This window comes from Camelus dromedarius, chromosome 16 (assembly GCF_036321535.1).
Source record: "Camelus dromedarius isolate mCamDro1 chromosome 16, mCamDro1.pat, whole genome shotgun sequence".
Classification (NCBI taxonomy): Eukaryota; Metazoa; Chordata; class Mammalia; order Artiodactyla; family Camelidae; genus Camelus; species Camelus dromedarius.
The window spans coordinates 52,347,842-52,370,197 of NC_087451.1; the positions used below are offsets into that span (position 1 = coordinate 52,347,842).

The following is a 22,356-nucleotide window of genomic DNA, read 5'->3' on the forward strand; positions in this document are numbered from 1 at the left end:
CTGCTGCCCTGTTGGTGCTGCCTGATCCCACTTGCTGGTCAGCTCCTTCGAGCCCTTCTCCATGCCCCACCCACAGCTGTAGCTTCAGGGGCTGAGGATTACGGGAAAGGGACCTGGGTCAAGGAGAAATTTTTGAAGGATGTTCATGTTTGGAGCCAGGAGTCATGATAATTAGGGCATTAGGCTCAGGCAGGCAGTGGCTCCATAGGGCCTCCAATATTGTTCCAAGGAAAGGGGAGGGACCCAAGTATTCAGCACTCATTAGCAGGGATCCCTGCTGCTCGTGGTGGTGCGGATGTCAAAAGGCAGGTGGTGGTGGTGGTCACGGCCCTGGCAGCTGTGGTGACAATGGTAATGGTGGGGATGATGGTGGTGGCAGTCACGGTAGTGATGGCAGTGGTAGCTGCAGTGGTTTTGGCAGTGATGCTGGTGTTGCAGTGATGGTGGTCACAGTGGTGCTGGTTTCGGTGTAGATGGCTGTGATGGGGACAGTGGTGGAGATTGTGCTGATGGTGGCGGTCCCAGCAGAGGAACATCCTGATCATGGCCATGCCATCTCTCTAATGGTCAAGCCAAGGGGTCATATTATAAAATAATCTTTCATATCAAATCACTAACACACTAGAACATCAGCTGCACGAGGGCAGCTGCTTTTGTTCACTGCTGTATCCTCAGTTCCTAGAACAGCATGTGGCCTATACTAGGTGCTCAATAAATACATGTTGAATGGCTACAGAGCTGAGGAACACTCTGTTACCTTATATGCCATTCAAGAAAGGACGTTTTAAAAAATGTTCCCATTTTATAGATGAGGAAACTGAGGCTGAGGCAGATGACATATCCTAAGACCACACAGAAGTAATTGATGCAGGGTGGGGTGGGGGATCTGCAGGCATTTGTGGCCAGGCCTGTCTGACTCTCAGTTCAGCACTCTTCTCTCTACACACTTCACAGCCACTCCCCACCGCCGGCACTCAGCACTCCATCGTGGTCTTGTGCTCAGGCTTAATCATAGAAATACTGCTAATAATAGTAACAATTGCTGTTTGTAATTGTTCAAGTAAGGCTTAAATGATCAAGACCATGGAAATTATTAATAACCCAGGCCCAGCCATGGTGGTGTGGGTCATATTAAATCGTGTTGAGATGGATAACCTTGGCAATAATAGTAACCGGGATCATAAATTAATAACAGGAGGATTTAAATTAATGCCATACTGTTGATACCTTGGTAGTAAGCAGTGCAGTGCTGCTGTTAGTACTAATGTTGCCCCTTCCTGCCTTCCATGAATTCAGCTGAGAGGAAAGGCAGGGCTATAAAAGCAGCAGGAGGAGACAGCTTAGAGGTGATCCCTGTCTGGAAGGAGGGAGTCCTCAAGGATTTCCAAAGAGGGGCTAGCTGCCTGGCCTCTTACGCCCAGCCATGGAGATGGTGGCTCAGCAACGTTCATGCTGAAGGCCACAAGGTCTACCTGTCTTTTCTGGGGGATGATCCCTGGACTTTGTTGGTTATATAGGAAAGAAATTCACAGTGTAGATTTTCTCCCCTCATGAATGAATGAATTAGCTTCAGCTGATCTGGAAAATCACCTACCAGCATGGCCCTCTTCATAAGTGCTCTTCATCTCCCCCTTCTTCCTATAATGTGGAAGGGTACTATTATTTTTTTTTCAAAGTCTAAACTGAGGTCCACACCTGGCCAAGATCAGGGTGATGGGATGGGCTTGTCCTCCACAGCTCTGTGCTCCAGGGCCTTCGTGTCTGGGAACCAGGGACAGGTTGGGGTGGGGGGCTCATGCAGGTTGGGGTGGGAGTGCTTCCCAACAAAAGACCGATGGCACACTCCCTGGATTGCCAGGGCCTATGATTTAGACCTGCTAGAGTTCCTGGGGCATGGTGAAGGTGGTCCTGGGGATGCCTACCATAACATGGATGGGTATGTGGATGTGAGTCCATCCAACCAATTTTCCGTTTATTCCCATCTACAGACCTTTACTGAACCCCTCCTGTGTACCAGGCATTCAGATAAGAAACCGCAGTCCCTGCCTGCAGGGAGCTCATCAGCTAATGGAAACACAATCCAATGAAGGCAAACTGTTGAGGATACACCTATGCTTTTGTGCATGGGGGGTGTGTTCATGAATGTGTGGGCACTTATGTGAGAGACTATACAAGTGAGGGCTTGTGTGGAGGTGACTGTACACATAAACAAGTGTGAATGAGTAGGTGAGTACGTGTGTTTGAATGCTACCACCACGTGGGCCATGAGTGTGCATGTGGGCATGAGTGTGGAGGTGCACACACAAGTGTAGAATGTGCAGGTCTACAGGCCTGCATGAGGATGCTGTGAGTGCATGAGCACATATATACACGTGTATATGTGAGTGTGTGTATTCCTCTGTGTGTGTGTGCATACCTGTGACCCTTTCAAACCCACCTTTTGAGAATTCAGATGATGTCGGGATGGACTCCACGTTGAATGTCCCCTCTGCTGCCTGCCTCCCCTTCCCCTAGGTCCCTGCGCAGAGACTCCCGCACTGGCAAGGGGCAGAGGGAGGAATGGGGTACAGACCAGGAGATGAAAGGCAGAGCGGGCAGTGGGCTTTATTGCTGATAATGGCTGCGTAGGGAGCAGGGCACCAGGGAAGAAGGGAAGATGGATAAGACAGTGAACCCTGCGAGGGGCCGCAGCCCAAGGGAGCCCCAGGCCCCTAGCCCACAGCATCCGGGACAGATGCGCAGTAGCGCGGGCCAGGTACCGGGGCGGGGTAGGGTAGAGTCTGTGAGGGCCGGGATGCGGAGAAGAGGTAGCGGGACACTGGGGCGCGGCTCCCCGCACGCCCTCCCTTCCCTTCTCCCCCCTCCCGGAGGTGGCCAGGCGGGCGGGCGCGGTTCCGGGGATGGGCGGGCTGGGCGGGGAGGAGGCGGGGCCGCCGCACTGGCTTCTCCCAACCCCTCCCGCCCGCAGCCAGAGGGAGCCGAGCTTCGGCCAACTCTGGGGGGCGGGCGCTGGAGCGCAGCGCAGCGCAGCACTATCCATCCGCGGAGCGGACTGAACTGGAAGCCGAGCGCTGCCGCGGGAGGCGGGCGATGGGGGCAGGTGCCGCCGGCTGCGCCATGGACGGGCCGCGCCTGCTTTTGCTGCTGCTCCTGGGGGTGAGTGCTAGCTGAAGGGGAGACCGCTCCCTTTCCTAGGACTGGAACCCCGATGAGTTCAGGTTTCCCGGGGGGAGAACAGATAAGAGCTTTGGGGTCCCAGATACAGGGGGTGGATGGCGGGAGAGGTGCTCCGTTGCCAGTATTCACAGAGGAGCGTCTAAGGTTCTCAGAGCGAAGAGGCGACCCTGAAATCCAGGGTAAAGATGCAGATAAGAGGAGCGCAGGGATGCGGGCCCTAGGGTACCGCGGAGGGTGTGTGTGGAGGAGCTGGGAGGGGTCTCTCAGGAGGGGTCTTGGGGTTCTCGGATGCCTGGGTTCTTCGGAAGAGGGCGCTTGAGTGCTGGGATCTCGAGGCGACTTTCCCCTTGAGCATCTTGATCTCTGGAGGGTCGTGGGACCGAACCCAGGCTAGAAAAGGAGAAGGAATCGGACGGGAACTAGAGATGCGAGGGGCAAGCGTGGCTTGTTCAGGGAACCGGAGACCAGGAGATGGAACAATGAAGGAGGAGACTGGAGGGACTTGAGGTAGAGAGGACCGGGCATGGGACAATGAGGACCAGCCAGACAATGGGGGGGAGGAGCGTGGGAGGGAGAGGTTCTTGGAGAGGGGCTCTCTTGAAGGGAGAAGTGGGTTAGGGAAGGCAGAAAAGGCGAGGGTGATAGAGAGATAAAAGTAAAATGAAAGAGGATGGAGAGGGGAGAGCGACCCTAAAGTGGTCGGCACCCCACCTGCTTGCTGAGGGACAGTGGGACCAGAAGAGAGCAGAGGCACAGACGCTTCCCGGGCTTGTCGCGCGCTTTTTGTCGCGGCCTCGGAGGGTCGGGGAATTGCGGCTTGGGGTCCGAGGCTGGGGAGGGAGTGCCCACTTCGCTGAGGCGAACCCGCTCCCCAGGTTCTCCTACGACCGGCGGGCTCCTACACATTTATTCTTGCGGTCTGAAGAAGAGCCGCGGACCGAATGGGACGGAGCGGGCGTCGTCGGACGGGTTCTGGCCGCCGCCACTTCTCGGGGTGCAGAGGGGCGGGACGCGCGAGGCAGGGAAGGTCCCGGCAGTGCACAGCCCGTGGTCGCGCAGACAAAGGCGGCCCGCAGGGGGCGCTGCGGCTCGAGGGCTGAGCCTCCGCAGATGTGGGCGCAACACCGGCCGCGCGCTGCCCCGCCACCCTGACCCCGCATTAAGTTAAACGACCTGAGCGCCCAGCCTGCGGTTCTCTCCGTTTCCGCGCCCAGGCGGGTGGGAATTCCGTCGGCGGCCCGCTCAGCTTTCAGTGAAAGACTCTGGGCACCCAGTGAAACGGAGGCGCTCGGACGCCACGGATTCTGTCTAGGCAAAGGACTGCAGGTCCTCGTAAGCATTGATGTCTGGCCGGTAGTTATGACAAGATATTAAAGAGATGTGACCTGGTGTCTGGCCATGAACAGAGTGCCTGGAAGGTTTGGCAGTGGAGGTGTCCTCACTCTCCCTGTCATCGTCATCTCTCATCTGAGCATCTGAGCGTCCTCAAATCCCCGTTTTACAGACAAGGAGACTGAGGCTCTGAGAGTTTAAACCAATTTGTCAGGATCCCACAACCAAGTTGAGCCTAGCTAGACTTAATCCAAGTTAGACAGTCCTTCACCTGATTCCCAGCTCTGTACTCCCCGTACCTCTTAAGGGGCAGCCCGGCGTCCCAGCTCAGAATAAGAGCTGCGTGTCTCGGCAGCGGGTGGCTGAACACCATCCCTAGAGTCGGGCGGGCGGAAACTGGGGACTGGGATGGGCAGAAACCACCCTCCGGGTTCTGGCCCCATCCCCGAAGCTCAGCCCCGCTTCCCTGGGCTGTCAGTACCTGTGGCTTCGTCCGGGGATTTGAGAATGACTGCGGGCACGTTTGCTGACTAACGCCGCGGGTTAGAGTGCTTCTCCGCCGGGAAGGTGGGGGGCGGGGAGGCGGGACTGGGGCGGCCAGTAGTGCGGATCCCGGAGGGGCGAGGGCGTGTGCTCCGGATCTGGGCTAGAGAGAGTGTCCCCCCCTCCACGAGAGAAAAGGCGAGGAAGGAGGGGAGCTGGGCGTGGAGGGCCTGGGGCTGAGAACGGTGGACCCCACGCAGAATCTGCCGCCTGCAGCCCCCGCGGTTCTGGCCTCCGCCTCGCCGCGGGGCTGCCGTCTAAGGGCTGACTGTGCGCACCGCGGCAGTCCGAGTCTCTTCCTGGGCCGCGGCGAGAGAGTGCTGAAACCAGAGCGCGTCCCGGCGGGTCGGCTGGCGGGCCACGCCGGTAATGGAGGCACTTTGTCATTCAGACGTCTGTAACCGGAGCCGCCGGGCTGGCTAATGCGCCTAATAGGGATGCAGCGAGGGTAGCAAATGCGAGGACGGGAGCGGTCGGGTGGGGGAGGCGACTCTGGGAGGGAAAGGGGTCCCCATCCCGCTGTACCAGCTTGGTCCCGTTCACGCGCCTAGATTCTTCCCTGGGGGTGCAGGGTGGGGAGGCGGGAATAATAAAATGGGTTGAATGCCTACTATGTGCCACGAACTGCCTTGGGTAATTTCTCGTGTTACTTAATCCTTTTAAAGTCCCAGCAATCTAGTTATTCCCATTTGACTGTTGAGGGAGCTGAACCTCCCGGAGCTACAGGCACGAAGCCAGGCTCCCTCAGTTAGAATGTGGTGGCGCCCTTGTTGGAAGCCAGGATGCTTGGCTTGGAGTTTACTCTTTCCTCCTTATGCCAGGCACACTCCCCACACTCCCCGTCCAAACTTCTAGATCACAGAAGGTCACTTGGCCCTGAACCACCACTAGACCTGGAAATTACACCTGTCCCGTGCCCTTGGCACCACAAATTTGTAACTGAGCCCCTTCCCCACCCCACCGCCTACTCAGAGCCCGGCCCCATTTCAAAGTCTTCCTACAGCACCCTTCTCAGTAATTAGCTCTTGTCTCAGATTCCAAACTCCACCCCTATCTAAAGGGGTGGAGGGCATGAGCCAGTGCCCCAGGGTTTGCGTGGATCTCAAAAGACCCTTCACATATTTGAAAACTCTCCAACCCATGATGGTGGCCAGTGACTCCTTTCAACTAAGGAACCCCTGGCTGAAGCTGTTGTGAATTGTTAGGACTCATCACACTGAAGACTTCATATAGTTTCAAATTCTTTCAACTATGTTGGTGTGTCTTCTATTTTGCCCAATTAAAAAAATTAAATTCTTAAAAGTCAATTCACCTAAAGGTGTTTCTACCTTAGTTTCTTGAAAACTTGGAAATGGGAAAAAAAGATTTGCAAACATTCTCAAAAGTGGAATGAAATCATCCCATCAAACATGGAATGAGCAAGTGTAATAAATGTAAATTTCAGGCAAATGTGTCCATCACTTTGGTAAATTGATCATTTTGGAGCAATTAGCCTGAATCCTAGTCATTCCTCTCTGCTTCTCAAGATTGCCCCACTTTGGACCAATAGAGGGTGTGGCCAGAGCGGTGCATCAGGCCACTTAGCAGAATGACCTCTGTGGGCCTCAGTTTCCACATCTGCCAAAGAGGGGATGAAGGCCACCTCTCAAGTCTTTCCTCTTCAGTTTCTGGAGCAGCTGTTTGGGGTGATAATTCCTCTCCCTCATGGGACTGGAACCCCCCGCAGAAGTTAGGGACCATGTCTCATTGGAAACTCTTAGTTCAATGCTCAGTAAATAGTTGCTAAATTAGTTAAAATTTAGGGAGAGCAGTTCCCCATCCTGCTTTGGTCCCCATACCCTCTTTAGACTCTTCTTGTGGGTAGGTTTTTTTTCATTTCTATCCTCCCCCCTACTCTGAGATGGCTTCCGCTCTTTGGGGATGGCTAAACTCTCCTCCCATTACCACTCCCCCCTCTCTGCCAGACAAGATACTTATTTGATAACTAACACTTATTGAACTCCTACTATGCACCAGACAGATCTGCAGGAATTACTTCATTGAACTTTCACAGCAACCCTGGACAGTAGATATCACCAACCCAATGTTCTAGGTGGGAAAACTGAGGCTTAGAGAGACTGAGAATTTATCCAAAGTAGCATACTATTAAGTAGCAGATCTGGAATGTTTTGAAATAGAAAACAAAACAAGCACAGGAAACACATGGTTACTAATTATGTGGCCTCAACTCCAAATGCAAGACTTAGGAGAAGAGAGGACCACAGGCAGCAACTGAGAGAGCAGGCTCTGAGAAGAGGGGCTTGCACGAGAATGTGCGAGAATGCTGCTCCATCCACCACTGTCACAGACAGACCCCCTCAGCTATCTGGAGCCCAGTTCCAAGTAACTGGAGCACAGCCAAAAGCCACAAAGGATGCAAGAAAGAACTTGGAGAACAGAAAAGAGGAATCCCAAAGTAAATAAACACCCTATTCATTTATTCAATGCTCACAGCGCCCCTCTGAAGCAGGTACTGTCATGATTACCTAATAATGAAGAAACTGAGGCAGAGAGCAATTTAAAACTTGCCCCAGGTCACTCAGCTCTAAGCATGAGCCAGGATTCAGAGTGATGAAGGCAACTGAGGAGGAAGGCAGTATAGCTCACACTTCTGCTCTGAGAGCTGGCTCCCAGCTGGTTCTGGTGCTGCTGACACTCCCTTGATACATCTCTCTACCAGGGCTAGTTACACAGTTTCTAAAGATTCCATTAGGCCTAATAAATTAGAATGGGGGAGGTGCTGCTCAGGTGAGGCTGGCAGCAGCAAGAATTGACAACTGATCTCTTGACAGGAAGGGAAGAGAGAAAAATTCTAAGAAAAACTGACAGGAGAACTCAGACAAACGTGTGGTCACTTGGGATAAAGAACACAGGGTTTCGCTTCATTGCAGCCCAGAAAAATCACTGGTGTAAATATTGAGCCCCTGAGTCATGGGGGAAATTGTGAAGGTATGTTCCAGAGACAGGGAGGTACAAGAAGGTGCATGGTTAAAGTGAAAAACACTAGGTGAGCCGAGCTATGAATCCTTGACTTTTGGGAAACTCAGCTATGCAGAAAATCAATCCCTGGGGTTCTAGTTAATTGAGGCCACATCGTATTTTCATGTTCTTAAATTTCATAAATATACACATTGGGTTCCTAATATGCACTAGGTACCAGCCATGGCAGCACTGAGGCAACCACAGTCCCTGCCCTCAGGGAGCTGACAGTCTAGTGGGGAACTCTGTAGAGTGTCAGCCCAGATAAGGATAGTGAAACAAGAGGACATGTGACAGGGCAGCTCTGCCTGAGCTGGGAGGGTGGGGGCAACAGGACCACTTACCTGATGAATTGACATTTAAGCAGAACCCTAAAGGATGAAAAGAAATCTGAACAGACCCTTCTGGAATCTTGCTCGCCTGCTGGGGGAAAGCCTGCATCTGGGACTATCCCCCCAATGCCAAGCTTCTGGTCTGCAGGTGTTCCCAGCACTGTGTTCCTGCCACCTGGAAGGAGACTGGTGGCAACATCCAAGGATCCCCGCCTATGCTACCTGCAGCCTCCTCACCAGTCTAGGAGGACCATAGGCTGCCTCCTACAATTATCCAACCTGTCCATCCTCCTGCCTCCATCAAACCCTAATGAGACCTCAGGATATTTTAAAGGACTGTAGGGAAAGAAGCATTTTTGGCCATGGTCTTGTCTTGCCAATGTGGAAGCAGAGGAATGCCCCAAATGACCTTTACAGCTTCCCTCTAGTCCCGTGACCCAAGAACCCCTACTTCCTGAGCATCAAATGGGAGCTGCATGGTCTGGAGCCAGGGAAACAGGCTTTGGAGTTTTATTAGACATTAAGTTTTTTTTTTTTTTTTTTTAAGGAGCAGAAATATAAAGCAAGCTGCCAGCAGCCCCTCCCTCTAGGGAATCTGGTGCTAAATCATTCCATCCATGAGCAAAGATGCCTTGGCGGCAGGAATCTGACTCCCCTTTCTCCTGCTTCCAGTGCTGTTCCCACTGGCTGCATGGGGGGCAGGGAGAGGGGAGGGCTGGTGGCTGGAAATCAAACCCTGGTGGAGCAGGGCTGCTGGGTGGTGAGAACAGCCACTTTCTCATCATTGATAACAGGCATCCTTCTCTCCCCGCTTGATGCCAGACTCTGGATGATTGGCTGGTCTTTTGCTTTGACCCTGAGCTGTCTCCATCTCTATCTATTCAGAGAGATGAAGACTCAGAGAGGGAAAGCAAAGTGGGTCAGAACTCCTAGGGTAGGGCCAGGATTTGAACCCAAGGCCCCAAGCTTCTGTATTCTGTTCTTGGGGACAGACACCTCCCATTTGAAGCTTAATATGTGGAATGGTAGAATTAAGGACCAGGAGCAGAGCCCGGCTAGCCTTTCTTAGAAAAAGATTCTCCTCTGAGTAGATGCATCCCATGCAGGTGTGCAGCTTAGCAAGTGGCATTTGGACTAGATTTCAGCCCCCTTGGCTGGGAGCCCTGTGCAAGCTGCAACCTGCCCACGGGTTCCTGATGACAGTCCAAAGGCCCTCTGCTGGGCCTCAGGTCGCCTTCCCCACATGGTGTAGAGTTGCTATAACCCCAAGATGACCTCTGCAGAAAGCCAGCATTCGAGGCTCTGGCCTCACACCCCTAGCAGCCTGCAGGGGCGCACTGTCCCCCAACTGCCTTTTTTCCTCACCAGTTTTCATGTGCCAAATGCCTCCCTGGTGAGCTCATCCTGGCCCAGATGGTTCCAATAGAAGGCTTTAGGAAGGAGTGTTTGCTCTCTGGAATCCACCCCCCTCCTCTTTCTCTTGCCAGTCTGATCTTCTGGTCTTCCCCAACCCAGGTGTCCCTTGGAGGTGCCAAAGAGTCATGCCCCACGGACCTGTACACCCACAGCGGCGAGTGCTGCAAAGCCTGCAACCTGGGCGAGGGCGTGGCCCAGCCTTGTGGAGCCAACCAGACCGTGTGTGAGCCCTGCCTGGACAGTGAGTATAGGGTGTCCAGTGGAGGGGAGGGGAACTGAATGGAAGGGAGGTTAAGGGGGCTGGAAGGCATGCCCAGTAGAGGCCTTACAAGTGCTCTGCATCCTGGCAGGGTCTCCTGCCCCCCACTGCATGGGCACCAGAAGTGGGTCTTACCCAGTATAGGAGGCAGAGAGGGATGAGGGAAGTTTGCAGAGGGAGGAGGGGGAATCTGATGGGGGATCCCCAGGGGGTGCCCTTTCCCAGCCCCCAAGCATAGAGGCCCGGTAGAAGAGTGTGGCCAGGTGGGAGGAGTCGCTGATGCTGAGACCAGCTAAAAATATCATCTGCACTGCAAAATCAATGGCTGCCACTTACCCTCAGTGTGTTTGGGGGGAGGGGAAGAGGATCAAATCCTAGCTGCCCTGGAGACTGACCTTGGGGGATCCTGGGAGGGTGTGGCTTCCCCTCCCCGCAGGCCAACTGTTCTCCAGCTCTGACCAAGGAAACAGAGCTTTCCCAGGCAGTGGGGATGGGAGTGGGAGCGCGACGACAATGAGGATGTTCTTACTTGGGGGTTATGCAGGGGATGGTGCGCTGTGGCCAATCCTACCTGGGATTTCCTTGAGGAGGGGAGACAGCCCCATCTTCCAGGGCTGCTGGATGAGGGAGGCAGAAAGATGGTGGGTCTGGGGTCTGCAATTCTGTATGCTTGACTCAGGAGTCTCTGCTGGATGCCCCTGGCCTCAGTTGCCTTCAGGCTGTGGGCTCAGTGTCCTTTTCCCAACTCTGCCTGGAAACCTTTCCTCACGGTTGATAGTCAGATCCTGCCTAGAAAGTAGACCTGGCACTCAATGCCCACCTGGAGGGCCAGTGGGAATTATACTCAGATTATTCTTTAATCAGGCTGAAAACAAGGGTATAGGAACCCTGAACCCACCCACCAGCCTGTCTTCCCATTGGATGCATGCGTGCACACAGCATATTTATCCTTCAGGCAGCCCCAACTTCTTGGTGTCTCAAACACACTGTTTTCCTATCTCTGTGCTTGTGGATCTTGTAACTCCATTCCCCAGTAGATGGATGCCTAGAGCCAGGTGGGGCTGTAAGGTACATCCTGTAATGCCTTAGTTACCTTGTCATCTGACCACCTCCCCTGGCCCTGGCCTAACAGGGTGTCCATCCCAGGGCAGGGTTAGCCAACAATCAGCTACCCTGGAACTTTCCACATTTGCCTCTATCATTTCCTAAACTGCTGCTCAGAGCCTCTTCTCCCTGGACCCTGTCCCAGGATGGGACCCCACTCCCTTCTGTCAAAACAAGGGGTGGGATAGAAGAGCCTGAGAGAGGGCATCTCCTGGGAAAGGGACGGGAGACAGGAGCAGAGACCTGCTCAGAATCCTCCCTCCCATTTCCTCCCTCTGCTCCCCTCCCTCCCCACCACCCCATTCCCCCTCACACCCCCTACACCCCAGCTGTGTTAATAGGCTGCCTTTACAAGTCAACTTTATGGGATGGAGACCCCAGCGGACTTTCCCTCTATCCTCAAAACATTTCCACAAGGAAACCCATTAAGCTCCTGCCTTCATTCTCTGCCAAAAAAGACCACATTTTTTTCACCCCGTAAAACCTTCTCCCAGGAGTTTTCTGCTAGTTTTCTGTATTTTCCCATGGTCAGGGCCCTCCCCTTCCCCTTCTGTGTGACTAGACCCATCCCCTGCCACATGCCAACCAGACTGGAACCTCTTGCATAAACTGGGCCTCCTGCCTTGGCTGTCTGTGTTTGGAAGTCCTTTCTGTTGTCTGACTATATCCCTGCTACTGAATTTCTTTGAATTTATCATTGCCTACCCCAGGGAGCCCACCCTTTACAGGATCCCTGCTGTGTGTCAAGGACTTCATGGTGGAATTTCACTTATTCCTCACCGCAACCCTGTAAGTGGAAATATTAGTCCCTGTTTTACGGAGAAAGAAAAAAAAAAAAAAACTCAGAGAAGTCAAGTAAAACACCCAGGGTCACACAGCTAATAAAGTGATGGAAGCAGGTTTAGACTCCAGACCTGCCTGATCTGCTTGGGAAGAGAAACACAGAGCTCTGCCAGAACTGATTTGAAACTGAAGTCTCCCTCCAGGCCCATCTCTGTCTTTTCTTCCCCTGCCCTCCACTCCCTAGTCGCTGCCCCCTTCACTTCTCTGCTTTTTCCTTCTTTGCTCCTCTAGCCCTACCCCCACCCCCAAGATAATGACCCTCCATCTCGTGCTCCATCTCATCTCTTGAAGCCTTTAGAAGAAGGTTAAGATAGGACCCCAGGGCAAGCCTTGAATTCCCTCCAATGGGATCCTAATCTCTCTACCTCTGCTTCCATAGTCTGAGCAATCCTCCTCCTGTTCTCAGGTTCTAAATCCCTCTTCCTGCCCTTGGAGCAAGGATACATTCTTTTGGATTCAGTTTGGCATAGAGTTCTCCACCCTGGGCTGGAAGGGGTGAGGAAGATCTGGCCCTGAGCCTTCACCTCTTTGCACAAGGAGAGGCTCCTGGCATCCCATAGCATCCCATAGCATCCATCCCCTTATTCTGGGAGTCACATCCCTTAATTGAGAGCATGAGTCAAGAGAGCTTGGAAATTTTTCCTTTGTGCCATTTGAAAGGGCAGTGGACTAGATACACAAGTCCTTCTTCCCTTCTAGCTGCAGTCCCTCCTGCTGTACCTGAACTTTCTTGCCAGGTGTCTCACACCTGCCCTCAAGAGCCAAACCCTTCAGCAGCGTTGGGTAGCGCCATGGGTGGGAGATTCTGTTGTCTAACCCTAGCCACGCCCATGCAGGCCACACCTGCACCCCCAAGTGTGTGGAGAGGAATGGAAGGGCAGCTTCCAAGGCGGGAGTTCCCTGGTGAAGGCTGGCCATGGCTGAGCTGGTTCACAGCTCAACTCTGGCCTGCGCGGAGGGCTGGGTGGGAACCACGTTCAGCCCATGATTATTCCTTAATCATGCTGGGAACGCTCTAAGAGAATTTACCAAGAAATTTACCTGGTTACTCCGTGAAACCTCCCGGCCAGAGCTTCCTCCTTCCTAGTCGGCTGCCATGAGCTTTCACACATCCGCGATCAGGGACCCAAAGAAGAGGGTGGGAGTCAATGAAGGGGCGGGGCGGAATAAGGGGGTCAGCTCCCTGGCCCAGGATGGAGAGGGAGGGTCTCCAGCCCCGGCGTCCCAAGTGCCCCAAGAGTAGGCGACTAACCTCGGGGCTCTCCGGTCCATCTGCCCTCAGGCGTGACCTTTTCGGACGTGGTGAGCGCTACCGAGCCGTGTAAGCCGTGCACCGAGTGCGTGGGGCTGCAGAGCATGTCGGCGCCGTGCGTGGAGGCCGACGATGCCGTGTGCCGCTGCGCCTACGGCTACTACCAGGACGAGACGACCGGCCGCTGCGAGGCGTGCCGCGTGTGCGAGGCGGGCTCGGGGCTCGTGTTCTCCTGCCAGGACAAGCAGAACACGGTGTGCGAGGAGTGCCCCGACGGCACCTACTCCGACGAGGCCAACCACGTGGACCCGTGCCTGCCCTGCACGGTGTGCGAGGACACCGAGCGCCAGCTGCGCGAGTGCACGCGCTGGGCCGACGCCGAGTGCGAGGGTGAGCGCGCCTGGGGGGCGGCTCAGAGGTCGGGAAAGGCAGGGCCGGGTCATGCCTGCGGAGTAGCCCTGAGGCCTTTGGCCAGCAGGCACCCTCCCGATCCTTCCCACCAAAGGACCCCATTCACTACTTTCCTCTTAAGGCCAAGTGTTTGGAAAGCCATCCTCATCCTCCCAGGCCGCGGCTATGACATTCTCACTCATTTTCCAGGGCTTTATTAATCTGTGGCTGCTGGCTGGGGTTTGGATGCGTGGCAGATGAGCAGCCCCGAGGTGTCCAGAGCACAAATAAGACATACTTGATCCTTGAGGCAGACTCTCAGAATTGGAGAAGGGGCTTGAGGACCCTTAGGAGTTGGGACTCTTTGGCTCTGAGACCCATAGTGACTCATGGCTCTGGGACCTGGGATGGAGTCTGCCCTGTCACTTACTAGTTGAATAATGTCAAGGAAGGAGGTCACTTCCGGCTCTGGATCTCAGTTTCCTCACCGTCATGCAGTTCTCAGGGTTGCAGTGGGTTAGGCAAGGGGGCTGGCTCACTCTGACTTGTGGGGAAGGGATCAGCTACAGTTGAGTCAAGGATGAAGTCAGGCCCAGGGGACACTAAGGAGGCCATGGGGACAGGAGCTTGGGGACCGAGAAAGAAAGGGAGCAGCAGGCCTGGGACTCGGAAGCCTGGGGGTGAGGCAGGGGGCACATGGAGGGCCTTCAGGTCCTGGGCTGCATAAGCCAGGTGGAGCAGTTTCTGGGATGAGAGGAGGAAGCACTATGGATGCCAGGGCAGAATGGTTTGGGTCTCTGGTTGGTGACATCCATCTCGGGAGAGGGACTGACAGTGCCTTTACTATGTCCATCGTCCTATGGCTAGACACCCATTTAGCTGTTTTCCCCTTGGGACCTAGCACCTCAGGGTGCCTTCTTCAGGGAGCCTGAGTTTGACGGGACAGAGACAGCCTTTGCCCCAGTCTGAGGAGGGAGGCATGGTCCCAGCACTTAGTTCCCAGGAGATGCCCCATTCTGGTGGAGGCAACACAGCGTCTGCCTTCAGTCAGCCCCAGTCCAATGGGAAAGATAGATCCCCTGCCATAGGGAGCCTCCAGTCTGACGCGTCTCCTATACACCCATGCCTTCCTTCCACATCCAGTGATCTCTGGCACAGGGAGCTCAGGGCAGAGAAGGCTGTTAAGCTGGGCTGAGGCCAGGTATGCATGTAAAGCTTCCTGCATTGGGGTGTGGGGTCAGGGAGGGAGGAGGAGTGGGGCACAGAACACGGTGGTTCCAGTGGTGATTGCCCTGGGCAGGGAGACAGTCAAGTAGCGTCAGGCGCAGAGCAGAGCAGGGAGGGAGTTTCAGCAGCCTGCGGCAGGCAGGCGGGCAGCACAGTTCCGGCGGCAAGTCCGTACCAGCTGGTGGGGGAACTCAGTCAGGGGCGCAGTTAGAGCGAAGGAAGGTGGTGGCTGCGGGAGGGCTGGACTCTGCCTTTTGGGGCACTCACAGATTCCTTCCAGTTACCACTCCACTTTCTGAGCCACCTTGAAAGGGTGTGTTTATCCCTGCCCCTCTTCCCCTCTCCACTCTAGCCTCTGAAGGGGTAAATGTCAGCTCCAGGGCAGAGGGAACATTTCTGGAAATGGAATTTGATTCCTGGTTTGGTTGCCCTCTCCCCTCCAGAGCATTGTACTTTCTTGCATATGCATTTCAAGTGTTAACATGGTGACTTACTCACCCTGGGGGTGGAACCCATCCCCCCACCGCCAAATGAAATTTGGGTTTAGGGCGAGTACCCTCTTTCCACCCCAAGTCTGACAGCTACCATTCCGGAAACGGCTGTCAGGACCTGCCGAGGGCTTAGTGGGTTGGAATGCTAGTGGACACGGCCACATCTGGATCTCATCCCGCCCCCATCAGGGGGGATTGGAGAGATGAGGGGGAGGCACCTTGGAAGGCACTGTCTTCAGCCTGGTCTGTCCTACCTGCCTCTCTCAGCTCTTCCCCACTTCTCTCTGTGATGCTTGATTCACTGACATGTCCCCCCATTCCTCGTACCTTCAGCCTCTGGGTTTGGGTGAATTAAACAGAGCTGTACCCTCAGCCTCGGAGCTCAGGCTACCCCTCTGGCTGGCCCTGTCCCTAAGTGAGCAAGAGAAGACCCTCCCCGGTCCACGCCTTGTCTGGGGCTGCCAGAAGGGAGGGCTGTGTCTCCTCCACTTCCTGCCCCACCTCTTCCAACCCCTCCCTCTCAGAACTGAGATGGGGGAGGGTGGGATAGGGGCAGCAGACGGCAGCCCCCTCCTCAGTGCCAGCCAGATGGATTCCAGATTCACATCTGGGGAACTTACTCCTCAGAAGGTGCTGAAAATGGGGACCTTTGAAGCAACTTCACCCTGAGCCAAGGAGGCCTAGGAGACCTGTGGGCAGGTTTGGCTCCAACTTGGGTGGGCAAGCTGGGGGCTGGGTGGGGCAGAGCTGGGGAGCAAAGTGCCCACCGTTCACCCCATTGGCGTGTCCTGTCTGCTTTCCCTCCCTGCCCCAGACGTGGGAAGCGAGGACAGATAATGTAGGCAACTTTGCCTAGACAGGTACCCCCAGGCTGTCCAGAGCCCACAACTTTGAGTGCTGCCCCTGACTGGGTGGCAGAATGGAAAATCTCAGCCACTCATGCCAGGGGGTGCTGGATCCCCTGCCAGGGAGGCTGGCAATGCCCAGCTGGCATGAGAGAACCTAGGTGGGTGGCAAGGCAGTCTCCCTCCCCTGAGGCAGCGCCGGCACCCGCTCTGTGGGCCCTCTCTCCAGCAGCAGTCCTCTTCCTTCTCATGCTGGGTTTGGGCTGTCTGACACTGTCCTCTCTGGGTAGCAAGATGAGATGTTGTGGGGACCACATAGGGCAGGAAATAGAGGCTAGCCTTTCTGTAAGGACTGGCTAGAGGGAGGCAAGCCACCCTGGCTGAGCCTAGAGCTAGGACATTAGAGAACGGAAAGGAGGCTTAGTGCCAGCTTTTGGGGAGGTGCTGCGGGGGAAGTTATCTCTCTGCCAGACCTAATTACCCTCATCCTTCCTTAGGACAGGGGTGACGGGGGCCGCCGGGGCAACCTGGGGCCAGAGAGATTACACTTCCCCAGGCTGACTCCAGCTGGAGGCTTCTTGGGGGCCCACTCTCTTCTTTGTGTGTTTACCTCCATGCCGGGCTTCTGGGTACCCGGTGTAGGCAGAGTAGAATTCTAGGACTGCAACTGCCACCCAAGATGGAAAGGAGCTTAAAGAACATCTCTTTTAATATCCCCATTCTATAGATGGGGAAATTGAGGTCCTGAGAGCTGAAGGGACTGGTCCAGAGTCACATAGCAAGTCAGTGACAGAGCTGAAGGGGACCCAGGTCTCCTGATTCTTAGGCCTTTGCTTCTCCACTATCATGACATCATATGCACAATCCCAGCGCTCACCCCTGTGTGTAGCAACTGGGCGTGAAAGCCCCTGGGGTGGGGCGGGGGCTGGGGAAGAAGCCCTGGGGGTCAGAATACAGGGGAGGGGCTCGGGGGGGACAGGGTCCTCACTCCTGTAGCCCTTTCTCCCAGAGATCCCTGGCCGTTGGATCACACGGGCCACACCCCCGGAGGGCTCATTCAGCACAGACCCCAGCACCCAAGAGCCTGAGGTACCTCCAGACCAAGAGCTTGTAACCAGCACGGTGTCCGATGTGGTGACTACAGTGATGGGCAGCTCCCAGCCTGTGGTGACCCGAGGTACCACCGACAACCTCATCCCGGTCTATTGCTCCATCCTGGCTGCTGTGGTTGTGGGCCTCGTGGCCTACATCGCCTTCAAGAGGTGAGAGGGGGGAAGGGAGACAGGGAGCCAGAGCTTTGCCCTCAAGGAGGGCTTTGCTGTGACCATGAGCTGAAAAGGCACACACTCCTCCAAACCAAGCTCATCCTCACTTACCATCAGCTTCCCCTCTCCAGGGTGTGGCAGGTCAGCAGGAGGTAGGGAAGGGGTGCCAGCACCCCATCCTGGTGCCAGCACCTCTCTACTCCCATGCTGCTCCCTCCCTGACTCCCCAGCCCCCAAATGCACACGGAGCTGTCTTTACCAGCTGCCTGTGTACTTGTTCCCTGAACCCCATTTATTCACAGTCACCTGTGGGAGTACATGCATCTCTTCCTTCCTGTGTCACATGTGGGATGTTATGGCACCCAGATCCAGAAGTCCAGGATGTGGAGAACTCCTGGAAAGTGTTTTAAATGTTTAAGTGCATTTTCCATTCTTTAAAAAAAAAATCATCAAAGTAATAACATGCTTGTTTGGGAAAATGCAAACAAGACCAATGTCCTGTAAAGCAAAAAGTACTAAAGTCCTCTTTTATCTTCCCAAATCCTACCCCTCGCCTCATTGGAATCTGTTTGGAACGGATCCCTTCCAGCCATTTTCTGTGCATTTATAAACACATGTGTTAAAACTTTTTGTAGTTATTCGTACACACGCAGGTTGGGTTGTTTTGTTTTTTTTAAGAGCATCAGTGGGATCACACTATGCATATTCTCCAAATCACTTTTTCACTTAATCTCCCTTGGGAAAGCTTTCCTCAGAACATATAGCTTATATGATCATTTGTAACCGCTCATTCAATAATATGGATGGATCATAATTTATTTAACCAGTCTGCTATTGATGGACCTTTGGTTTGTTTTCAATTTTTTCTTATTGCTTATAATAGCAGAGGAAATCCTTGGACATATCCCTGCACACATGTGGGAGTACTTTAGCAGGGTAGGTTGGGAAAAGTGGAATTCCTGGGAAGTCATTTATTTTTGCATCATTCATCCTCCAGACATTTATTGAACACTTGCCAGGTACACCAAGCCCCGGGTGCCACTCTGCCCACCCGGCACTTCCGGTGGGGGCTGGGGGCAGGTGTGGAGAGGAAGAAGAGCCTCAGGAATTGTGCAGGAAGTGGGGGGGGGTCACAGTTGGGGACCTACCACGCCCCTGGCCCCCACATGCCAGATAACAGAGGAGCCGCGTGGCCGGTGCAGCCCCTCAGCCCCTGAGACGGGGTCTGTCCTCTGGCTCCAGGTGGAACAGCTGCAAGCAGAACAAGCAAGGAGCCAACAGCCGGCCTGTGAACCAGACGCCCCCACCCGAGGGAGAAAAACTCCACAGCGACAGCGGCATCTCCGTGGACAGCCAGAGCCTGCATGACCAGCAGCCCCACACGCAGACGGCTGCAGGCCAGGGTGAGCAGTGAGGCTGGGCAGGGGGCCCGAGGTAGGGAGGACTGTGGTGGGTGGTGAGGGGGTGGCTGGCCGCCGGCGCCTCTGTGTAGAAGGATGGGAGAAGCAGGGTGAGCAAATGGGTAAGGAGAGTTCTTTCTAGTGGGATGGCGGGGAAATGGAAGCTCTGACAAATTGGAGCATCTAGACTCATCAAGCTAATTGTCCCCCTAGGGCTAATTACTCCCCAAAGTGGCTGCAATTAGCCTCCTGCCCAGGACTTCTGGGGAACAAGCAGTTAATTACGTACCCTAATTAGTGGCCCATAGCCCAGCTCCAGGACCCTTGCTGTAGCTGAGTCTGGAACCAGAAGTCCTGTGTCCTCAGCCTTGATTAATTGCTGGTGTTGGTGGTGGGGGTGGTGGGGTGGTGGATGGGCGGTGGGTTAGGTGGCGGGGATGGTGCTGGAGCCACGGGTAAGGAAAGGACATGAGTCAGCATCCCCCGGTGCCTCCACCAGCCCTGCCCCCCATCCAGGACCTCACCTCGGGCATTCCTCTGCTTCTAGACCCTCAGGGCTTCCCCAGATTGGGAAGAGAAATGCCTCGGCCCTTTTTGGGTCTAACTCCGGGCCCCCATGCCCGCTGTGGGGGAAAGGGGGTCCAATGGGTAGCACCTGACCCCTCCTGGGTTCTTGGCAGCCCTCAAGGGTGATGGAGGACTCTACAGCAGCCTGCCACTGGCCAAGCGGGAGGAGGTGGAGAAGCTGCTCAATGGCTCTGCGGGGGACACCTGGCGGCACCTGGCGGGCGAGCTGGGCTACCAGCCTGAACACATAGACTCCTTCACCCGTGAGGCCTGCCCGGTCCGCGCCCTGCTGGCTAGCTGGGCCACCCAGGACAGCGCCACGCTTGACACCCTCCTGGCTGCCTTGCGCCGTATCCAGCGAGCTGACATTGTGGAGAGCCTGTGCAGCGAGTCCACGGCCACATCCCCGGTGTGAGCCAGCCCGGGAGCCCCTGCCCTGCCCCCACATTCCAATGACTGATGCTCCAGCCACCCCCACGGGCTGGCGGCAGAGCTATGCTCTTCTGGGCAGGGCCTCGGAGCCCGGGCATCCGGACCACAGCCCCGTCGCTGCTCCTGTGTGGCCCCATTGCTTCTGATCACGCTCCCTCTCCAGCGCCAGAAGTGCCCCTGCTGCCTCTCCCACCCTGCCCTGACCCATCACCATCCCAGGCGTCCTGCTCCCTTCCCCCCACACTTCGAAGGGGGCCAGCCCCTCCCACCTTAGCAGGTTATCATATCTGGGGGTCTGACACCAGGGATGGTGTTGGGGGCATGACAAGGCCCCAGAGACTCAGAGGGAGAGACTGGGGAACCAGAGCCATGGACTCTACACTGTGAACTTGGAGAACAGGGGAGCATCATTGTGGCCTGAATCTCCCTCAGCCCCTCTCTCCCCTCCCCTGTGGCCTGAGATGCAGAGGATCAGGGGTTTGTCAGAGCTAGCAGGAGGTTTTGAAATGTAGTTCACACCCCTTGCTTTTTGTACAGGTCAGTGAGGCCCAGAGAGAGGCAATGACTTGCCCAAAGCCACCCAGCAATCAGGGAGCCAAATGTGGGCTGGCCTCCCCTCTCTGAATGAGGGGCCTAGGCTTCAGCTTTGTTTGAGGGCTAGGAGAAGGGGGCCAGGTGACCCTCTGGGAAGTGTCTCGAAGCCAAACCCAGTCTCCCCTTCGCCATCTCCAGGCCTATCCAGCCCCTGTGGAGAGGGAGTGATTCACGCAAGGTCTGGTCCATTGATCCCTCAAGACCCAGGCAGGTTTGGGGTTTGTGGAAAGGGGTGCCACTTCCCTCTGTCCCCTTAGGCAGGTCAGGGTGGCATCCATGATGTGGCCCAGTCCGTAGGTACCCTCCATCCTAGCACAGTCCCAGAGCCAACCCAGGCTGCATCTTCCCCAAGAGTCAGCCCTAGGGGTCAGGGACTAACTAACTCCCCCACCTGCAACACACGGATTCTCTCTCACACACACACACACACACACACGATGAGAAATTTTGCTTTTCTCCAAGAGTTCTTTCTCTTGGGCTAGGACCGGATCCTGCCCGGGGCCGCTGCCAGAGAAGCATCGAAGGGAATTGAACTCTGCTAGCAGTCCTCCCTCGCCCCCGGGTTTGGCGGGCCAAGGACGGCTGAGGCTTGAGCTGGCGCCTGTCTTCCAAGGGCCTGTTTGTGGAGGAATGCTCCCCCTCCACCCCTTCCCTTCGAGCAGGGGCTGGGCCGGCCCGGAGGCCGCACTGAGGAAAAGTAGACCAGCGTGGGAACGCAGCAAGAAGGAGCTGAGTTAGACCCCATAGAGGGTCTCTCTCAAGTTTAGAGGACCCTCCGAAAGACTGTTTTTCCCCTAGCTTGGTGCCAGAAAGGGGCCATGAGGTCCCTCCTGGCCTGTTGTGTTTTGCTTGATATTGGAATGAGTGTGCCCCACCCCCTCTATTTAGCATGAACGAGCCCTGAGCAGGGTGTGCACGGATAGCCACCCCCTCCCCAGCCCAGGGTCCTCCCAGCCCTGCGTAAGGGACTGGGAACATTGTACGTAGATGGCATTTCTTTGACCTGGATCTGTGATGGGAGGAGGAAACTCACCTGCTGGCCCCTCACCTGTGCACCTGGGGAGTGGGACAGAGTCTGAGGTATTTATTTTCCTTCCCAGCAGCTGGGGAGAGGGTTGGGGGTTGCAAGTATGTTTTAGCATGTGTTTGGTTCTGGGGCCCCTCCTGTCTCCCTTTGGGCTGAGATGGAACCCTTTTGCCCCCCACCTCAGCTGGGGGCTGTGAGCTCCAGACTCCATGTCACCTTCCCTGTCACCTGCCCCTTGCATCCTGTGTAATCATTTCTTGGGCCCTCCTGAAACCTACACATAAAACATAAACAATGAGCATTAAATAGCAAAGAAAGAAAAATAGCGCAAAGAGATTTTCTGGAAATACACATGGTTTGAGTCGGTGGGGGGTTGTTGTGTATGTGCAGGGACCTGGGTATAATTTCCAACGCAGTGAGTTCCTGTCTTATTTCCCCCCTCATAATGGGGGAAGTTTCACAGAAATCCAGCAAATTCACATGTGTCACCATGGAGTTAATTGAAGTGGGAGAGGGAAGGAATGGGGGCCCTTGCCCCCAGATCTTGGAGAGGGAAAGTGAAAATAGCCATGCAGGAAGCTGGCCAGCTGTGAACTTGACCAGATGTCAGAAGTGAAACTGACCACAGGAGAGCCAGAGGCTTGCTAGGAGGGCCAGGTCACAACCCCACAGCTCCCAGCCACCCACATGGCCTGGGAGACATTCCCCCCTCCCCACATGCACACACACAAGGTCTGGCTCCAGATGGCCTGGCAGGAGCCTGGCTGGCCCTGCTTGGAGCTGGGCAGGCCCCTCCCTTGTGGCTCTCCCAGGCAGGTCCCAACCCCGGTTCCTGCCTTGCT

The 22,356-nt window shown here is 55.2% G+C and overlaps 1 protein-coding gene across 1 annotated transcript; it reads left to right on the top strand.

Moving 5' to 3' along the window:
- Positions 1-2,976: 2,976 nt before the first annotated feature.
- On the top strand, positions 2,977-21,837 carry NGFR (nerve growth factor receptor). The gene is made up of 6 exons (XM_010998599.3): positions 2,977-3,156; positions 9,918-10,059; positions 13,307-13,666; positions 17,239-17,491; positions 18,737-18,897; positions 19,575-21,837. The coding sequence occupies exons 1-6, from the start codon at positions 3,091-3,093 to the stop codon at positions 19,874-19,876; spliced, it is 1,284 nt and encodes a 427-aa protein (XP_010996901.2). The 5' UTR covers positions 2,977-3,090; the 3' UTR covers positions 19,877-21,837.
- The last annotated feature ends 519 nt before the right edge of the window (positions 21,838-22,356 follow it).